At 38.3% G+C, this 21,055-nt stretch overlaps 2 protein-coding genes across 23 annotated transcripts in view; both read left to right on the plus strand.

Annotated features, from left to right (window-relative positions):
* The window catches only part of SLC4A7 (solute carrier family 4 member 7), a 78,143-nt gene extending 62,941 nt beyond the window's left edge, over positions 1–15,202 (plus strand). For 7 of the 8 annotated variants that reach the window (XM_015853940.3, XM_032442356.2, XM_085538342.1 and 4 more), the window contains 11 exons: positions 484–589; positions 1,848–2,009; positions 3,003–3,116; positions 3,552–3,713; positions 3,968–4,219; positions 6,354–6,422; positions 6,871–7,044; positions 7,373–7,504; positions 8,220–8,320; positions 10,073–10,180; positions 10,767–15,202. In XM_015853940.3, coding sequence (XP_015709426.1) covers positions 484–589; positions 1,848–2,009; positions 3,003–3,116; positions 3,552–3,713; positions 3,968–4,219; positions 6,354–6,422; positions 6,871–7,044; positions 7,373–7,504; positions 8,220–8,320; positions 10,073–10,180; positions 10,767–10,848 — 1,462 coding nt within the window. In that variant the 3' untranslated portion in view covers positions 10,849–15,202. Of the gene's footprint in view, positions 1–483; positions 590–1,847; positions 2,010–3,002; positions 3,117–3,551; positions 3,714–3,967; positions 4,220–6,353; positions 6,423–6,870; positions 7,045–7,372; positions 7,505–8,219; positions 8,321–8,559; positions 8,612–10,072; positions 10,181–10,766 lie in introns of all 8 variants that reach the window. The other variant, XM_032442355.2, reaches the window with a different exon arrangement.
* Positions 15,203–15,275: 73 nt separating this feature from the next.
* Positions 15,276–21,055, plus strand: part of NEK10 (NIMA related kinase 10) — a 77,792-nt gene continuing 72,012 nt past the window's right edge. For 10 of the 15 annotated variants that reach the window (XR_014942952.1, XR_014942951.1, XM_032442359.2 and 7 more), the window contains exon 1: positions 15,276–15,446. The gene's annotated coding sequence lies outside the window, so the exon portion shown is untranslated. Of the gene's footprint in view, positions 15,451–21,055 lie in introns of all 15 variants that reach the window. The other 5 variants (XM_085538352.1, XM_085538355.1, XM_085538356.1 and 2 more) reach the window with 3 other exon arrangements.

Here is a 21,055-nt window from a genome sequence, read left to right on the forward strand (position 1 = left end):
CTGGCTATGAATGTATTTGTTGTTTATGTGCAGCACCAAATCCCTACCCTGCAGTGGAGCATGGGACATGTGGTGTGCAGAGGCTTCCATCCTCAGGGCTGCTCTCAAGGGACCCAAGATCATTCTGAATGAGACCCATTTTTTTTTTCTTCCTTCCTCTTCCCCCTCCCCCATTCCCTTGAAAACTTTCCACGAAGCCATATGATATGGAATATACTTTTGGCCAATTTAAGTCAGCTGTCCTTATTCTGTTCCCTCCCACCTCCTTAGGCCATCTGCTGCGAATGGCCTTGGCTCTGTACAACACTGCTTAGCAGCAACTATAACCGTTAGTGTCATCAGCATTGTTTTCCTCCTAGAAGCAAAACATAATAGTATCATACCAGACAGTCTGAAGAAATGAGCTCTGTCCCAGCTGTAAATGGGACAGCACTTAAAAGCATATCATTTGTTTTGTTTTTTCCCCCCCTTCCTTGCCCTCAGATGTGTATGTTCTGAGCCTCAGAACCCCAGCAATGAAACCTTAAAGGCTTGGGGGAAGATGAATAAATCTGTGGAAACTATCGCATGGAGTAACCTTACAGTAACTGTGAGTATCTAAAAGGCAGATATCAGTCTCTTTGTTTTTATACATACACAGACAAACACACACACACACACACACACACACAACTTAAATCTCACAACACATAATACTTGTGATGATTAATATTTCTTATCTCGTTACTTTTTCATAGAATGAATTGTTTTCTTTCAAGCTGTATTTGCAGTTCTTTTATTGCTCCCATAATGCTAAGCCGTCATTGTGCTGTTTTGGATAATTTATTTTGTGACAGTAAATTCTAGTATCATAAATGATTGCTTGAGGATAGCCACCTGATTACTTGTGGCAGAGCAGTCGTCTTCCTGAAGTGCAGATGAATATGATGAGCAGAATGAGCAGGAGATAATTTCCTTTTATTTCCTGAAAAGGATGGATAAATATTTTTAAGAAAATGCGAAGGTCAAAATTGAAGTTCAAATGTGCTAGCAGATACATGTCTTTAGATCTGCTGGTCTCTGAATCTGGAGCTTACACTGAAATTAGAATGTGTTTTGCACAGCAAAAATACCATTAAAAGTCTCAGTGTTATACTGGGATTTCATCTGTAGTGTTATCTACATACTACCCGTGTGCTCCTCAACTATTGTAATTACCCAGAAAGGCAGTGAACATAGTATTTAAAACTTCTATTTTGTTATTTATCTGATGTAACTTTGATTTCTCTTGAACAATTTAATTTTCTCAGGCAGAACTGATGCAAAATTTTGTGGCACTTAAAATCCAAATTAGTTCTTTGTTGGGAAATTTTTTTACATAGATATAACTTATTTTCATAAACAAGCCTGTTTAAAAACTAGGCTGTCGAAATATTACTTCCTGCTTTGTTGACTTCATCTTTCCTTGTGCTTTGTGTCTGCTTCCCTTTGCCTTTCAGTGAGCCTTTTAGATGAGGATGATTGATATGTCCAGCAAGTTGAATGAGTAGTCTGCTTTTCCTGAACATAATTCTCAGCCTTTATTTACATATTCAGTCTTTGATGCATTGAGAAATAGAATAGAAATGAGGTGAATGTGATTAAAAAAACCAAAAAAGTTATTTGGTGCTTTTTGACATCCTGAAAAAAATGAATAATTGCTACTGTGACTCTTCTGGAATAGAAAGGGGGTTTTTTTTTGGCATTTCAGGATGAGATACTGATGGAGGAGAGAAGGTTTTTATGTGTATCTGCTGTTGGTAGGTTACAAGTGTGAGTAGCTTAAATGACTGAAAATTTAGAAATTTAAGGATTTTCTCTCTTTGCAGGAATGTTTAGAATTTCATGGTGTGTTTCTTGGATCTGCTTGTGGCCATCATGGACCATATATTCCAGATGTTCTCTTCTGGTCTGTCATATTATTCTTTACAACATTTTTCCTCTCCTCTTTCCTTAAGCAGTTCAAGACCAAACGCTATTTCCCAACTAAGGTAATTATAATTAAAGATGACTGTTACTTTGTAGTAAATACATTGAAATTGAATACATTAATATAGCTTAGAAGGGTTCAGTTTGTTTATTTTGCTTCAGAACTTTGTTTTGAGAGTGTAACTTTAACTGTATTTCCTCTAAGATAGAAAAGGAAATGGTAAGCAATGTTCTCTTTAAATTAATTAAGAAAATTAAGGTATTAAATTGTCTGCTGAAAATTCAGTGCTTAGTATTCTTTTTTGCCATTATAATAAAATGTTCTGAATATGAGAATATCTGAACATGTCTGTCTTTAATACTAATGACTATTGGCAGATATCATCTGGAGGAATTGTTTTCCCAGTTCCCTGGCCTAGTCGTATAGAATAATTCGTCACTTTTCCCAACCCGATGATGTCTTAAGTGTGTTGAGTTGCTCCTGAGGGGGATTACTGTTTCTAATAGAGGATAATATGATGATTGTCCTTGGACTGATTTATACAGTGTATCTCTTTAGGCAAAATAAAGTGGGTGGATCTTCTCTGGACCTCACCTTGTACCTACAGTGTGCTCCTAATGCTTAACAAAATCGCCTTCGGTAACCTGAATTTGTTGGAAGATATCCCTCCCCTACAAATTGAACATCAGATGTATTATCATTGATTTCAGAACAGTCCAGTGGTTTCACTGAATTATGCTGCAGGAAACTAGCTGTGATAAACCCTCCTTTCAGCCAGACTGAGAGGATAGAAAGTTGTGGAAGAAGTTAATATGAAACAGTCTGCTTCTTGTTCTAGATAACTTTAGATGGGATTACCAGATGAACTGTTGTACAGAATACTCAACTTGATGCTATGCTGGCAGGCAGCTTAAATTTAAAAATAAAAATAAAATGCATGTAATGTTCAGTGATGTAGTATAATAGACTTCCCTGTTCATAGGGAAGAAGATTCTGTTGGTGTTGTTTCATCATTATAATTCAAGAGAGTTAACACAAGCTTTTTTCTTTATAGGTGCGTTCTACGATCAGTGACTTTGCAGTATTTCTGACAATTGTAATCATGGTTTTGATTGACTATCTTGTAGGAGTGCCATCTCCTAAGCTTCATGTTCCAGAGAAATTTGAAGTAAGAATTAAAGCCTTTTTTTAAAACAAAAAATGCCTTTTAAATGCTTGCAGCTTCATAGACAGTGGAACAGTAGTATTAAATAAAAACAGGAATTTAACTTTTTGACTTGTGTTGTAGTTTCAGTAATCTCCCCCTTCTGTTCTGAATAGTCTTTCCTGACAAAACACTGCTTTGTGCTGTAGTATTACTGAAAAGTATGTAGTCCTTACTGCAAATGCGCAGAAATCAAAGAATGGGATGGGTGGTTTGTTTTTTTTTTCCCATATCTCGCTCATATTTAACATTTAGTCAATCTTTAGGTCAAAGCCACTGGGGAAAAAAAAAAAATAAAGCTTGTATTTAGGAGTCTGTTTTACATGGTGATGTTTGTAAGGTAATGTTTGTAATGAAATCTGTACTTTGTTTTAGTGAATATTTGTTTATTTTTTCCAGCCCACACATAAAGACCGAGGATGGTTCATAGACCCTCTTGGAGGCAATCCTTGGTGGACGCTCCTGGTAGCTGCTGTTCCTGCTCTACTTTGTACCATACTCATTTTCATGGATCAACAAATAACAGCTGTTATTATAAACAGAAAAGAGCATAAGCTGAAGGTAAAAGTCTATCCATTTTCACTAAACTCTAGTTTTGTATAAGACAGGTTTATTTTAAATCAGATCCAGTCTTAAGTTTGCAATACATACAGCTAAAAAATAAGTGGGTGTATTGACTAATATAGAGTGACTGTAATTTTACAGGCACTTTAAAAGTCTATTACTTCCATATAAATGTTATTTACCAAGTTAGTTATAAATTTCGCATCATATAAAGTTTATCAAATGATTCATTTCTTTGCTTGATTTCACAGAAAGGCTGTGGTTATCATCTTGATCTGTTCATGGTTGGTATTATGTTGGGAGTATGTTCCATTATGGGCTTACCGTGGTTTGTCGCAGCAACTGTCCTGTCTATAAGTCATGTTAACAGCCTGAAAGTTGAATCTGAGTGTTCTGCACCAGGAGAGCAACCAAAGTTTTTGGGAATCCGGGAGCAGCGAGTGACAGGATTGATGATTTTTGTCCTGATGGGGCTGTCAGTGTTCATGACCTCTGTGTTAAAGGTAGGAGGTTTAACAAAATACCTGTATTTTCTTACTGGGATATGATATTTTGTGATGTTATTACATCTTATTACATCAAATAATATGTGTTTAGGTCTTCTGTCAAACTATGTTTTTAACATCAGGTGTTGATTTAATAGAAACAGCCAGTGGAGGGAGATGTGGGAAAACTGAATGGGCTGAAAGTATAGTGAGTAGAAAAGAAAGCAACCTTTGTCCATGTTGCATGATTTTCTTCCTATTGCTTTTTTTTAGATATCCAAGTCTGTGTTACTTAAAATAGTTATGTAGTTCTTATGTGAACATAGAAGCGGAGGGAGAAAAGGAGTGTGATAAAGTTACTTGAGCAGAAGTAATATTATATGGTCAGTGAAGCAGAAATAGCACAAGAAGTGATAATCAGAAATGCCATTGCCTCCTTTTCTTTCTTTTTTACCTTTTTAAGCTGCTTTTGAGGTCTAAAATGTAAAGATTATCTTTCAGAATGTTGTGAAATGGAGATTTTGCAGGTCAAATTAGGGCCTCAGTGTACATTTTCTCTACAAATTTATATCAGTTCAGTGAGCTTCCATTGCATCAACCCCAGCAGTCAGGAGAGAGAAATAAAAAAACCACAACCGTCTTTTAACTGACAAAATAGCAGTTATGCCATAAAGTGCATAATTGCTAATATCTTTAAAGAACTTTGTAAAATCTTTTCAAAGACTGATCACGACTCAGTTCACAAACAGTCATCTTCTAAGCTGAGTGAGAATAGGTGGTGGTATGAAATAAACCTGTGAACATACAGCTGAAGTTTAGCAATTCTAATTACAAACTATTATTTGTAATTTTATGTAATAAATAAGCATGTATAAAATACATACACATATATACAATATATAAAAAAATATAAAAATAGCTGGCCATTTGTGCAAGTTAAAGACAATAGGGGTTTGAAAACAATAAGGTGGTATTTATAACCAAATATTTAGATCAAACAGTCTCTGGTAGAAAAGCCACCAGGAGCTCAGCTGTATAACAGAGACTATCAGAATCAAAATCAGGAATACTAAAATGGATTTATTATTGCTCAAAAGTTGAAGGTGCTGATTGCTGAACCTGGTGTTTACCCTATTTTTTAGCACCTGATTCTTGGAAAGTAAAACCTGCATTTGTTATGGGATCAAGGGATCAATCTCAATGAGATTACTACCATTCATTCTATGAAATATTTTTGATTTTCACTGTGAGTGAATGTTATTGTTCAAAAGAAGAAAGGAGGACAATACCTTGAACTGCAGACTCTATGTTTTTGGTTCGTGCGTGAATGTATGCTGATTTAATTCAGTGGAAATTCATGCTAATGAAGTACTAGCATGTCAAATTTCATTGCACGTGGTAAAGATGCCATCTAATACATGTACACACAGTAATTAATCCCTAAGGCATAGTTTTATTCCATGCTATTTTAAGTTTCTGTGAAGGCTTTTGTTTAGGCTTGATGGTAGCAGTTTCTATTAAGATTTCTTTACTCAGAATTTCCATCACTTTGGGAGCAAAGTAAGCTTTACTTGCTTTGTGTAGGCTGCTCGTGTTTGATGTAGGTGCCACTGAAATCAGTAAATGGCATTATCTTAATAAGTTTTAAATTGATTTTACAGCAAACTTAGCCTTTAAAAAAATTATAGTTTATGGTTTCATTTTGTTTCATGTGCTCTGGAAAAACTGTGTTAGCAAGGAAAAAAATGCAACTTCATAGAGAGTTTCTGTGAAGTTGTTGTCCCGGTATGGTTGTTCATATCAAATAGCAACTTTAAGCCAGTATTGTTAGCATTAATAGAAACACTGGTTGCAACCTAGAAAATGTAATCCATGGGCTGTCGATTCTGAATGACTTTTTTAATCCTGGTAGCAGTCATATTAGCTCTGGGGAAATGACACAGGTCCTTCTGTAGCTCCCAGCTATTTTTGCTTTTCAATGCTGCAGTTATTCCTTCTGTAAATAGAGCACTAGCCTTTGTAGATTTTGCATAAGTAAAATGGGTATTAAAATAATTTGGTTCACATCTTTCACTAATATAAACTGCTAAATTGTATCAATGTATCATGTTGATTCTACAAGTAACTCCATTGGTGTTATTTTCCTCTGCAGTTTATTCCAATGCCAGTTTTGTATGGTGTCTTTCTTTACATGGGAGTGTCTTCATTAAAAGGCATTCAGGTAAAATCTGACTTTATGGAACAGTTTGCTTTTGCTTAAGTGAAAAGGAAAATGTAAGACATTATTTTACATCAGAATCAATAAAGTTAACCCTTATTGTCTGAGTAGGATGTAGGATAATAACTAAAGTATCACGTTCAGTGTTTGTTCTTACCACTGTCTTTAATTCATTTGCTTCTATTCCTTCAGTAGTGTAGCGGAATAGTAAATTTTCTGAGATACTCTAAAATGTTATGCTAGTAAAGTTTGAGGGGAAAACAAACAGTAGAGACCCTAGATCCTTGAATATTTGGGGATTTTTGCTAGTATTTTAATCAGGATTAACTTGTTTATAGAGTCTCCTAAAAATGTTTTTTTTTTTTTAATTTAAAATTTATTTTATTTAAATATTTCCTTCTGGAGAGGAAGAAAATCATTAACTGAAGGATGATTTTATATTTCACTGCAGTTTTTTGACCGTATAAAATTGTTTGGAATGCCTGCCAAGCATCAACCTGACCTGATATATCTGCGTTATGTGCCACTCTGGAAGGTCCATATCTTCACAGTTATTCAGCTCACTTGTCTAGTTCTTTTGTGGGTCATTAAGGCCTCTGCAGCTGCTGTTGTTTTCCCTATGATGGTAAGTTAACTGTTCTACAAGTTAATCATTTGCCAAGAGTGTGTGCAGCATCCAACATCTCTTCAGAATGTGTTCGCTACCTTATGAGGGAAAGGACTGAATAAGAAGCAAACTTCAGTAGGTGTTCACTTTTGAAACATGTGAACTCCTGAAAGTTAGCAGTTCAGCTGTGAAAAATACAATAGGGGGAATGATCTAACTTGGCAGTAAGATAAAACTGGTACAAGGAGAAAAGGCTACAGTTAAAAACGCTGGATGTACTGAAAGTGTGTGATAATATTCATTTCAGTAGTTTAATGTTAATTATTCCTTTTATGGTTCTCCTAAGGTTTTAGCATTAGTATTCATTCGCAAGCTCATGGATTTATGTTTTACCAAAAGAGAGCTTAGCTGGCTTGATGATCTTATGCCAGAAAGTAAAAAGAAGAAAGAAGACGACAAAAAGAAAAAGGAGAAAGCAGTAAGTATACAAATACTCAAATTGAACATGTTATAAATTAATGGAGAACACTTAGTAGCACTTAAAATTTTTTTACGGAAGCATATGTTTTGAAATCCTTTACTAATGAAACTTATTGGTTAAGCAACAGTTAATGGCTATTAAAAGCAAGTCGCTATTTCAATGATGTTATGAATTGTGACTCTTCTTCGTGAAGTTAGTAAGCAAAATAGAACAATGTGGTTCTTAGCATGTTTTGTTACTTCTGTCATTCCTCAGATTTGAAGGCAGGTATGGATGAATGGGAAAGAAAAACAGTGTAGTAGGAATCTTTACTTTGCTTTAAGTAGTAGCAAGCAAGTAGTAGCAAGAAAGAAAAACAGTGTAGTAGGAATCTTTGCTTTAAGTAGTAGCAAGCTTTACTTTACGAAGGACGTTCTCTTTGTGTGTGTATGCGGAACGATGGTTAAAACCAGCTGCTAGTTGGTAATAATGTAAAACTGAATAATAGTTGTATGACTTCTCAGTGAAAGTATCAACAGGCTGTACACCAGCTACGTGAATTTCTTAAGCTTAGAAATGTTACAGTCTTAGCTAGACGTCGTAGTTTCAGTGCTGCAGTACCTACAGGGAAGTGTTTTGCCCCATAACTCTGTGGAAATACATTGTCAGTGTGCAAACTTCTTGGTTTTTGCTGTATGAATAATTTTATCAAATGTTTACTTCGAATTTACAGGAGGCAGAGAGAATGCTTCAGACAGAGGACAATGAAAGCGTACACCTCCAGTATGGAGAAGGAAATGTTTTGAATTTTCCTGTAAAAACTCTAAAATACAGGTATAATAAGATGTCTGTCTTCTTAGAAGTAGTTCTATCAAATGTGATAATTTCCTTCATGTTCAATTGGTCATGTAGGAGCTTAATTTTTTCCTCCAAGCTAGTAACTCAGCCTTGATTAGCGAATACTAAAGCATATCCCATGGTGCTTTGGTAGTAGGTTTTGTGGGTTTGTTTATTTTTTTTATCTTTTGGTGGAAACATCTTTAATTATAAATTTACATGACCGTCTTGAACAGATCTGATGACTCCCTTTCAACCAGCTGTTCTCAAGGTGAAGAAGCTTCATTGGTCAGTTTTTGTAGAATACTTGTGTGCTATTGTGCATGAAATATTGAGTATTAAGCAACTAATAGCATCAGTTGAGCCATGTGTTTACCAGCCACTTGGATTTTTCAGCAGTAGTCTAAATGTGCAGTTCTTCAATGGTTTATTGAAGTGAAGGCGAATTTCTGTGACATTAAAAAATTGTTTTGCTGGCAGTCTTTTGCTTAAGAAGGTCATTTTCTGAATGTACATTGGATGGCAGCAGGGTTGTCATCTTTCTTCCAGAAGAGGAAGTGCTGCAGTTTCGCAGCACTGGAAGGTGTTTTCCTCAGTATGTGTCTTTTACTAGAGATGTATTCTGGTTAGTTGTTAGGTATTTTACAGCCGTTCAACACACCTGGGAGTTGTGACAAGCCTAATTCTAAAAATTCCTAGATTAAAAATCAGGTGTTGGGTACAGTACAGTGATCCAGTCATAGAATCACCAAGGTTGGAAAAGACCTCCAAACTCATCTAGTACAACTGTACACCTACTACCAATATTTTCCCACTAAATCAAATCCTTTAGTATAACATCTAAATTGGCTTGGCAATGGGCAGCTTTTCAGTTTAGATACATATTCCTGCTCAGTCCTATTGTCTGCTCTAAGAACAGGCTTAATCCAACTTCAGCAACTGAAGTGATGACTGTGCAAAAGCAGGTTTTTTTTTGTTTGTTTGTTTGTTTTTTTAACTGAGCAATTGCTGATTGCTCTCATGGTAGAACTATGAATTCATCAATTGTCTGCATGTGTTTTTACTGTGTATTTCACTGTATTGCAGCTTGTGGGGATTCCCAGTGAAAAATAGCCTTTGACATGTTCCTGTGGTGCTTTGATGTAGTCTTACACATCTGCAGTAGATTCTGAAGCTTAGGTGTTGTCAGTAGGGATGCTGAAGTCTGCTTTACCTGTAAATGAGTGAAAGGCAAAGGTCAAAATAAGTTTTGAAAGCTTACCACCTGTGATACTGAACTTCAGTAGGGGAAAAAAAAAAGTCAAGTAATTCAAATTTGTGCTACTTCTTAGTCTGATCTGAGATACCATTTCCAGAATTCTATTAATGTTTACTTTTTTTGCGCATGGTCATTTACTGGAATTAAATAACTTAAAATAATTCTGATGTATGAATGCCTAACAGAACTCTATGATTCATTTTATTATTTATAAATATGCAGAATAATTGTCTTAAATAAGAGATAATTTAGAAATGAGATACCACTAACAGATTGTGACTGTCTGTGACAAACTGTAGATGATAGCATGAGATTAAGGTAGCATTAGTGAATCATTAAGTTTTTGTTGAAGTACTGTGGTAAGTGATGAATTCAACTTGTGGCTGTGTAAATATTGAAAGAAGGCACAACTGATGTAATTTATGAGTGACGACAATATAACGTCTTTGAAGGGCATTGAATACTAACCAGAAAGTATGTTTGTTCTTTAGCGTTGATCCCTCAGTTGTAAACATATCAGATGAAATGGCCAAAACTGCACAGTGGAAGGCTCTGTCCATGAGTACTGAGAATGCCAAAGTAACCAGAGCTAACCTGAGGTAGCTATAATTACTCACGTGTTTTCTAACGTTTGTCACGTCTTCGGTAGCTAAATATTGTACTCATATTTATTGAAGTATGTATCAGATAACAAGCATACATGGTTTATAAATGGACTTTTCACTTGCAAGGAACTTGATTTTGAGCATAATTTTTGCTCTCTGCTCTGAAATCAAACATGTCTAAGGACATTGTTAAGTGCATTATTACTATTTGAATGCTACTTCTAATTTACTTAATACGGTTGTATGCTGCTCTGATGGGTATAAGGGATCTAAAACCTTTATTAGAGTGTATAAGAGCATGGAAATTGTTACAAATTACAAATGCCAGAGAGAATAAAAGGTAAGTACAGCATTTTCACTGCTCCTTGGATCATCCACTGGGTTAGTGGGTTTGGATATTTGCCCAACTTAATTTAGATTTCTAAAAATTGGCTTAGATAGTATTTTCATTGGATATGAATTGTACTTGAATGAAGTACTATCTTGACTCTTGAGTGTAAAATGTTTGATGACTAACCTTGAGAGAAATGAACAGTATCTTAAATAAAATATCTTAAATGGTCTTCTTTGCTTTCAACAGCCCTGAGAAACCAGAAAGCGTGAAAATAAATGTGGAAGATTCACCTGTTGTGAAATACGTGGATGCTGAAACATCTTTATAGAACTGAAAGAGGGGGAATTGTGTGTACTTGTGTGTGTGTATATATATATCATTGTAGGATATTATACCATTGAAGTGTGATTTCCAGTAAAATACATGTATTTAATTCTGCCATTGTTTAGGGAACTGTAGATATGCTGACATGAGAAGATTTTCCTACAGATCAGTTGAGTGGTAATCACACTTCAGCTATTTATTTTATTGGGAATTTTATTTTCATTTTAAATAGGAATATTATAATGAATGCATATTATTTTCAATAATCAGTATGTGCGTAAAAGTTTAATCAGCTTTTGCTGATGATTACTGGTCCACGTTGCTTAGAATTTTGCAATACCTCTGTTTATAATGTGCGCTACAGAAGTTTGTTTTCCATGCAGGAAATTACTGCTTGTTTTTGCAGGGTATTCTTTTTTTTTTTTTTTTTTTTTTTTTTTTTTTTTTTTGTGATTTCATAGATCAAATATTAATGTACTGTTAACATGAACTACTGTGCTTTCTGTCTCCACTACATGCTAATATGTTTTGAATTCTGTCATTCACATTTTACAGAGGAAGCCTAGGGCCCTAAGTCAGATGGCAAAATAACCCTTGAAATACATGTAAATATCCTGTTCTGCTATTTTTAAATATATACCCCTAATTTTTTCATTGTCATCCGGTAGCCATATGGTTTTAGTAACTGTAGTTACAATCCCAAGTCAGTATTTGCCATTCTGAAATCCGTGTTTGCACAACATAAGTTGAATTTATAGGCTGCCATTTGTTCCGTAGGAAGTTTCACTTGCTACACTAGTACTCTGGATTTCTTTACCTGTTTTTATTTAAACTCTCCGTTGACTGAAAAACTGATTAACTCATCTCTAAGACTGACACTTAAGAGTATTTCATGTCCTTATCAAAATATCTTTCTTGTTGAATTCATTTTTAGAATTTATTATATGTTCGATTAAATTAGCCACAGTTGAACTCTGTAATAGGTTTATGATCAGTATTATTTTATGGATTATGAATTGCTTGTGGTATTTCTGTGTACAGTTCTGATTCTCTTCATTGTAAAGGGCATATATGATAGCACACCAACTTATTTTAAGCATTTTATTTATTTTAATTAGTATAAAATTTTATCGTGTTGGAAATGAAAAAGTAACTATTCATTTATTGACGTAAATGGGATTTTGGAGGTTCATTGATTAAAAATGCATTGATTAAAAAGTGCATTTATTGTACTTATGTTTTTGAGGTTTAGTGTTTAGCAGTGTAAAATCTGAGATGATGAGAATTTTATGTGTAAATGAAAACCTTGATCACTTACCTGCTGCAGTTTCCATTACTAAAGTTTTGGTTTTTTTTTTGCCTTATGCTTTCGTTTTTAGCTTGTATTTCTGAATTGGTCTTTTTAGATTCTGCCAGCCCTTTCTGGATGTATTACAAAGGCTTTAATTAGAATTTGTGCACATTTCAAACCAGAACATCCTGTTAGCTTAATTCTGTTTTGGTAGATTTGTGAGTTTTACTGTGGACATCTTGGTAAAATTCTCAGTGAATGCAAAAGAAGCAGATTTTAGAGGAAGGTGTTGTTCATCTGGAAGTACCACCTGAGCTGGAATTCTGGTATCCTTCAGACAAGTAACAGTGAGATGAAAGATAATCATATATTATGAAAACAAACCCATCAGTTGGAATAAGAAGAAATATTTGAAGACATTGCTTAAGTTATACGGGCTGTTAACTGTTACTGTTACACACAACATAGTATTTTATTTTCTTTGTTTTCTCCGTTTGACTCAATTGATAAGGCAGTTTACTGAAAATACATAATAGCATACAGCAATATGGATGATCCTACCCAAACTCTCATGACAAAGGCTCAGTGGAAAAGAAAGTGAGATCTGCAATACTAATCTGACTAGTACCGTGTATGACCTCTATAGGATGATGTTCATTTATCCTTAGATGACAGCATAGCTTGTGCCTTAGCTTGAGTATATTCTCTTTCAGGAAATAGCTGCTTTCCCTCTAGTGAAACCGAGATGCAATGAAAGTGTGGCAGGCGCTTGCCCAAAACTGTTAGCATTATTCAAAAGAAAAAAAACAACCCAACACATCTGCTCATCAGTTACTGGCTGTTAGCTGGCGACTGGTGAATCTAAGAAGAAAAGTACTATTTTGAGCAGTTTACATAGTGTTATCCACAATATGATACTCCTGTACCATTCTTCTTAGTAGCATTTTGTACGTCATATTCACAGCACTATGATTGTTTCCAAGATTCAGAAGATGATTATATGTCACTTAGATTTTTAACTCTTCAGTGCCAGAAATCAGGGTTCCCTGGTGCTATACAACTTTTATCTGGCTTCTGCTTTTGAAGGGTTAATGAATGGCCAATATTGCAGGAAGCAGGTGTTTTTCTTGTGAAGTTTAAAAACAGCAAACGAACCACCAAAGCCCACAAGTCTAATTGCAGTATTTATTTAATTCTAATTCTGTAGATGCTTTCATCAATGCCAGAAATACCATAATTTGCAAACCAGTTTACAGTGACCTTTAGTTCCAGTGTTCTTTGTTAACAGCATGTCCCGCTTGCACTTTTTTCCCCATGTGAACGGAAGACAACCTGGTGTTGAGTGCATAAGAACCCATGGATAACTTACAGTTAGGTAATTTACTGCTCACTGTATACCACTTTTGCTTTAAAACTGCGTAGTTGAAGTAAAGCTAAGGATATTGTGGACTGTATATAGATAAATTTTGCCTTAATAGGTGCAAAAGAGCAGTGATAGTAACTGCGCACTGATTCTTTCATAGGGGTTAAGCCCTATAAAAAATTAAGCCAATGTATTTCCATTCCAGCAGTTAGAGGTAAATAAACAGTCCTGCACTTTTTGTTTTAGATGCCTTGGTTTTCCGGAATGGAGCTTAGTGCTACTGTGTATCTGGCTGCAGAGCCACCTCAGGAAGTCCCCAGTTGTTTCTTTTTCTAGTTCGTTTTGTTTTCCCTTTTTCTTTTCCTAATTTATTTATAAGTATGAATGTTTACATAAAGGTCTTAATTTTGACCACTCCATTTAAATTATCATCTAAAACGTTTCACTTAAAATACAGTCTTTTTAAAACAAAATTAAATTCTACAAAACTCCTCCTCAATACTTCTCATGTGTTCCAACGGCATGCTTTAATTCTGTTTACATACCCCCAAGTTAATGATACCTTCCTAGATTAGTTTTGCAGCTGCAACAGAATATATTATTGTTTAGTGAGATGTTCCAAATTGCCAAGTTTGTCGTGGTCTGGTCCCTAGGGTAGAACTCAGTGCCCTGTTGGGGTTTTTCAACCAAATGTACAGGCCATTTTTACTCCTATTTTTTCCTGTATGTAATGAAAGCTTTCCCATCACTTTTCATTTGCTTCACATTCGTCTTTGTCTTTATGTGGTAGTTTCCTGGTTCCTGCCCCGTGTCAGGCAGGTTCAGCTTCTGTAATATACACATGTGACAAACTGGCGTCCTGTCACAGAGCCTGCACAGTTTTAAAGGATTATCTTGTACATACGTTCTGTAAATCTAAGATAAACGACTCATGATCTTCAGTTCACAGTGTAGCCTCTTAGATGAGCATCACGATGATTTTACCTTTCCTTTTGCTTTCTGTGATTAGTAATGTTTTAATTACTCATTTAGGTAAAAATTTTATTATATAAAGTACAGTATGAACGTGTGAAATACTTTGTTTATACCAACAGTAATTTATTTTACAGCAGATTTTAAGACTAGAAGCACACAGCTTTGAGTCAATGGAAGTGCTATGAGAATCGCTTTAGGATTTTAAGTCCGTCTTATTTTATAACTTCTTTGTGTTTCTTTTTTTTTTTTTTTTTTTTTTTTAGGGAGAATTTATAGGAACTTTTTAGTTGGCATTGAATAAAAAACAAACAAACAGACATTTTCATACTGAATTTTAGTATCTGTTGGCATTTGTTTGGAATAATGAGGTTAAAAACCAGCCCTTTTCTATGTGACAAGGCTGGGGCTCAGCACACACCCCTTGGCAATACAGCCCCCTCCTGTGTCTTCCGAGGCTCAGCACCTCAGTGCTGATGGTGGAGGTGTCAGCACACACTGTACGGTTCCCACCTTTGTATGACTGCTTTTCTAATGGCCATTTTTCTTATTTTATAACGGGATCCCAAACGTAGCATTGATCTTCGGTTTGTATTAGAAAACACCGATCTCAGACTTGTCTTCAATGTGAAAGATCCAGCCTCCGTTGTTTTTAATTACCGCTAGAATAAAATTATCTTTTGTAACGTTTCGAAAAGTTGGCAAAAGCAATAAAAATCTACTGAACAATGAGTCGCCTTATTGTATTCGTGCTCTATAGCCGGGCTGCCGCGCCGGCCGGGCGTCCCCGTTTCAATGGCAACGGCGACAGGCGTCGGCGGTCGCTAAGGGTATCTCGTGCCTCCCAACACGGCGCTTGCGATTAGCCGCTGCCTCGTCTCTTGCCGAAGAACAGGATATGCGATTGGCCGCCGGTTGAGACATCGCTCCCGATGATGGTGAAGCGGTGGTGGAGGCTGCGTGCGGGAGCTGCCGAGTGAGTGAGTGAGTGAGGCAGGGCAGGGTGCCCCAATGGCAGCCGTGTTGGGGGGGAGGCTGTTGGGCCGTGTCCCGAGGGCCAGATGCAGGCCCCTGTTTGGGAGGGGGTGGGGAAGGTCGGGGAGTCGGGCTGCAGCTTCGTGGTGTGGTCAGGAATATTGTGATGGTGAGTGTGTTGTGTGATTAAAGTCACAGAGAGATGCAAGGATGTCAAAGGTGTGGGAAGATTGAAAGGTGATATTAGCATTTAAGAATGCATGTGAATGCTCTATGTTCTAACACATTGAAGGTATCGGGTGCTGGGGCAGGCCTGCCTAGTCATAAATAACACATGGAAAGTACAGGGAACTGGTTTGTACTGGGTGCCATCCAGCAGCCTGAGGTCATGTCCACACCTGGTTCTCCCCCAGCAAGATCACAGTAACACCTCTTGGGTAAGGACTGCTTTGTTCCTGCCCTGGAGTCAGAAAATCATTTCAGTTTGAAGGGACCTTCAAAGGTCACCTAGTCCAACTCTGTGCAATGAACAGTTCATGCTGCCCCATCCAGCCTGACCTTGAATGTTTCCAGGAATGGGGTATCCACCACCTCTCTGGGCAACCTGTGCCAGTGTCTCATCGCCCCAATTGTAAAGAACTCCTTCCTTATGTCCAATCTAAATCTCCCCTCTTTTAGTTTGAAGCCCTTCCTCTTTGTCTTATCACAACAAATTCTGTTAAAGAGTCTGTCCCCTTCTTTCTTACAGCCCCCTTTAGATACTTGAAGGCTGCTCTCAGATCTGCCTGGAGCCTCCTCTTCTTGAGGCTGAACACAGAATCACAGAACGACCCGGGTTGGAAGGGACCTCAAGGATCACGTAGCTCCAACCCCCCTGCCTGGCAGGGCCACCAAACATACACGTTTACTAGATCAAGTTGCCCAGGACCCCGTCCAACCTGGTCTTGAACACCTCCAAGGACGGGGCATCCACAACCTCCCTGGGCAGCCTGTTCCAGGGCCTAACCACTCTCCTAGAGAAGAACTTCCCCCTAACATCCAACCTAAATCTTCCCTCTTTTAACTTAAAACCATTTCCCTGTGTCCTGCTATTATCAGCCCTTTCGAAGAGTTTACTCCCCTCCTGGGAGTAAGTTCCCTTCAGGTATTGAAAGGCTGCAATGAGGTCACCCCGCAACCTTCTCCGGGCTGAAAAAGCCCAGCTCCCTCAGCCTGTCCTCATAGGGGAGGTGCTCCAGCCCCCTGATCATCTTCGTGGCCCTCCTCTGGACCCTTTCCAGAATCTCCATGCCTTTTCTGTACTAAGGGCTCCACACCTGGACACAGCACTCCAGATGGGGCCTCACAAGAGCAGAGTAGAGAGGGACAATCACCTCCCTATCCCTGCTGTCCACCCCTCTCCTGATGGATCCCAGGATCCCATTTGCTTTCTGGGCTGCCAGAGCGCACTGCTGGCTCATGTTGAGCCTTTTGTCCATCAGGACCCCCAGGTCCTTCTCTGCCGAGCTGCCCTCAAGGACCACTCCTCCCAGCCTGTACAGGTGCCTGGGGTTTTTCTGGCCCAAGTGCAAAACCTTGCACTTTGCTGTGTTGAACCTCATTAGGTTCACCTGAGCCCAGCTTTCCAGCCGGTCGAGATCCCTCTGAATGGCATCCCTTCCTTCCAACATAACACCCCCAGCTCTCTCAGCCTGTACCTGTAGAGATGTTTCATGCCTGGGATCATTTCTGTGGCCCTGCTCTGGGCATGCTCCAACAGGTCCACATCTCTGCCCTGCTGAGGTCTCCATATCTGGGTGTAGTACCCTGGGTGAGTCTTCATCAGTGCAGAATAGAGGGGCAGGATCACCTTCTACTTGCTAGCCACATTTCTTTTGGTGCAGCCCAGGATATGGTTGGCTTTCTGAGCTGTGAAGGCACATTGCTGGCTCATGCCCAGCTTGCCATCCACCCTTACCCCCAAATGGTTTCAACAGGGCACTGTGCTCTATCCTTTTATCCTTCTGCTTGTATTCGTAGTAAAGGTTGCCTCGATCCAGGTGCTAGACCTTGCACTAGGCTTCTCAAGCCTGTCCAGGTCTTTCTGGATGGTCTCTTTCCCATACCTCAGGTTTGTCAACCACACCACACAGCTTGCTGTCATCTGCAAACTTACTGTTGATGTTATTGATGAAGATATTAAAGGACAATGGTCCCAGTACTGAGCCCTGAGAGAAACCACTTGTTGTTAATCTCCATCCAGATATTGAGCAATTGAGCCTCACCTTCTGGGTATGATATTGCTGCCAGTTCCTTGTCCATTAAGCAGTCTACCTATCAAATCTCTGTCTTTCTAATTTGTAGAGAAGGGTGTTGCTGGGGACCTTCCCACCTTCCTTCTAATGGTGTTGTTCCCACCTTTGAACCTTCACCTATGTGTGTGTCCAGAAGGCACTAAACCCTCCCTCATGGTTCCGAGTGTCTCCAGACCCCCAAAGGCTGCCTGATAAGCAGGGCAAACAGCAAGAATTTTATACAGCTGCATATGATTCTTGATACAGGGCTGCTATCTACCCCTCAGAAATCTACTTTTCCTTTGTGCTGCAGATTGGCATTGTGGGATTAGGCAGAAATTACGGATACAAGATACAATCTGGAAAAAAGCCCAGAGTCTCACACTGTGTGTGCCCAAGAATGTGAAAACAGGCCTGGCCTTTTATGGCTTCCCTAGTACTGGTTTGGTGCAGGGGGAAAAGCAGAGGACTATGTTGCCATTTGTTGGGAAAACAGGAATTTCATTTGGAATCCTAGTTTATCTTCAGAGAATCTTCTAAGAAGCGATTAATCAAAGTTCAAGATGAAAATACATGCATTTGGAAGTTTTCACGTCAAGTAAATGTGCGAATTTCCATATTGATTCTGTTGATAGAACTTGTGAGAAGTACTCTTCAAATGTTGCCTGTACATATTCATAGACTGGGAATTTCCTAGGCTTGTAGTGCCCAGTGGTGACTCTTCTAACATCCATGCCCCTTGAAAATGAGAGGGAAGCAGCCCAGTCCTCTGCTTTCATCTGACTAGAGAAGTAGAAGTACATCTTGGGAACTTTTTAGTCTTCTTTGATGCATTCTTAGCCAACATCTGACTGCATTGGAAATGCATTTCTAGTTCATAACTATGCTGATAGTTGCTCTTTTAAGGAGTGATTTTTCATCTGACCTCACACCCAGCTTATGGTATTAGATAAATTCCTATCTAACAACGACATCAAAAATCTTCTACTGCTTCTTTATCCAGCTCAAGCCGGTTAAAGTTCTGTACATAGTTATGTAGTGGAACTCAGCCACTAGGGTGATTAAGGAAGCAGTTCACAATCAATCAAGCAGCTAGTTAGATTACAAAGCTCTTTGTATCTGTTATCCACATCCAGTAGTTATTGCTAATAAATATTATGAAGAACATAAGATATCTTCTTCTTCAAGAGTGTTTTTAAACATTAAACTGTAATTTATGGACATAATTTATTCTTCAATATGTCTTCGCGGTTTGGTTTATTTTGGATTTTTTTTTCACCTTCTGAAGCTTTATGACCTTGTGTCATCTGAGACAGACTGGGCCACAGATCAAATCTGTTGTGGTAATTCCTTTGTCTCCTGTTTTTCATCATGTGGGTTTTTTCTGACAGGGTTCCTGGAACGTTCCTTGTCCTATTCTGCATAACAACACTGTTAGAATGCATCTCTCTTCCTATGTAACTGAGTTAGCATAACTAATTGAAAGCAATTATCACTGGTTATAATGAATTAGTTAATATTGTTCTCATTTCATTGTCTTAAATGAAATTGAATAAGGCTCTATCTGTACTGTAGGATGTCTTCCTTAATAATTTTCCGTTGTTTTTAAAAGTTGTCCAATCTCAGTCTTTTTCTGGCACTACCTGAGTGGGGTGCAAGTGTTGTTTGGTTTGTTTTGCATGCATTACCTATGAGGCCAGCGAACTAGCTGGGGCATAGTTTGTAAGATAGTTAACTGTCTGGCACAAGTAAAGACAAAACATGGGGGTGGGAACGTACTTGATGGTTTCAAGAAAGTCAAGTAACTGTGTGAATCGGTAAGGATATTTTCCACATCTGTTTTCTCTCAGCGTTATGGCTGGTGTATGGAAAACAAGAGGTTGTTTCCTGTGGTACCCCTCACTCAGGGTGTGGTGCTCATACACCCACTTGGTTTAATGATTGGCTCCTGATGAAAGGTTTTTCTGTGCTTCTCTTCTCATAGCTGTGTACTCCTGTCCCCTTCCTTGCCAGCAGAGATGCTCATTGGGCTGCTGTAATGGTGACCTATATTTGTGGAAAATTAACTTTTATAAAGAGAAGCATATGGCTCTTTGCCTGTTTAGTTCTCTAATCTCTCGGATTTGGACTGAATAAACTGAGCAAGTGAAGGGGAGTGGTGAATTTTGGGAGGGGTCAGTAGCTGCCATTTCCACCAGCAGATGGCTGTTCCATTGGTTTAGCTCTGGAAGTAAACTGAAAGGCTCAAGCACTTTAAACTACAAGGATAAATTATTTGTTCTGCATGTTGTCCCTGCCTTTCTACACTGACGGTAACCTGGGGACAAGCTACAAGGTAATCAGGGTTAACACAGAGAAGATTAGTTGTAACCTGATTCAGTGTTCCCAGTCCAGCAGACGGTGCAGCGTGTGATGCTGTGCTGGCAGATGGAGGTTGTGCAGGGTCATTCAGCGGCCAGGGCTGCCCGCTTTTCATTGTAGTATTTACTGACTTGTGCACGCTCAGTGTCCTCTGGGAAACAGAGACAGCCTCAGGATGAACCCTCTGCTGTGGGTGAGGGCTGTGTCCCTGGGTGTGCTGCGTTCCTTCTTCCTCAGCAGCGAATGAAATTTGGCTTCATGTTGAGCATTTGCACCTGTAACAGCAGTGAGCCTCTAAAATATTGCTCAGATGCTACTCTGTTTCTTCTTGATTAAGGCACCACCAACAGCAAGATTAGTGGACTGGCAGCCCTAAAGCAAAGCTGAGTGCAGTCTGTGGTTGTAAGCTTTCACATTTCTGAGGTATTTCTTAAATAATCACAAAGATTATTTGTTAAATGATTGAAGTCTGTTCTTTGCATGTGTGTATTACTGAGCAAGTTGATAGTTCGGGAGTGTCACTGTGCTGGTGTGTAACTGTGAGGTGATGGTTGCATCAAGCCATGCCTCAGCAGTGTGCCGTATGGAATGGTGAACTGGGGAGAGGAGAAGAAGCAAAAATATTACTAAATCAAGATGTGGAAATCCATACTCGTGAGGATTCTTATACATGCTTAACAATGTACTTCTCCTAACTTTCACTTCTTTGGAAGAAAATTAAATGAATTAATTGAGCTGCTTTCATTTAGTTTAATATGAGATGAAGAGTTTTGTCTACTTACTGATAGAATAGTTGGCTTTGGTATTTGTTCCCTAGTAATAGCTGGTACAACAGCAATGTTCCGAAGTGTTTTCAGTAACACTGTTGAGAGGATGCATGGAAGAGAATAAAGGAATTTCTTGGGGATCAAGGTCCATTGCTCTCTATGGGATTACCAGTGGTAGGATAAAGGCTTTTTCCATAGAACAGAAACAG

This window comes from Coturnix japonica, chromosome 2, assembly GCF_054131305.1.
Source record: "Coturnix japonica strain WE chromosome 2, WE-NBRP24, whole genome shotgun sequence".
NCBI classification, from domain to species: Eukaryota; Metazoa; Chordata; class Aves; order Galliformes; family Phasianidae; genus Coturnix; species Coturnix japonica.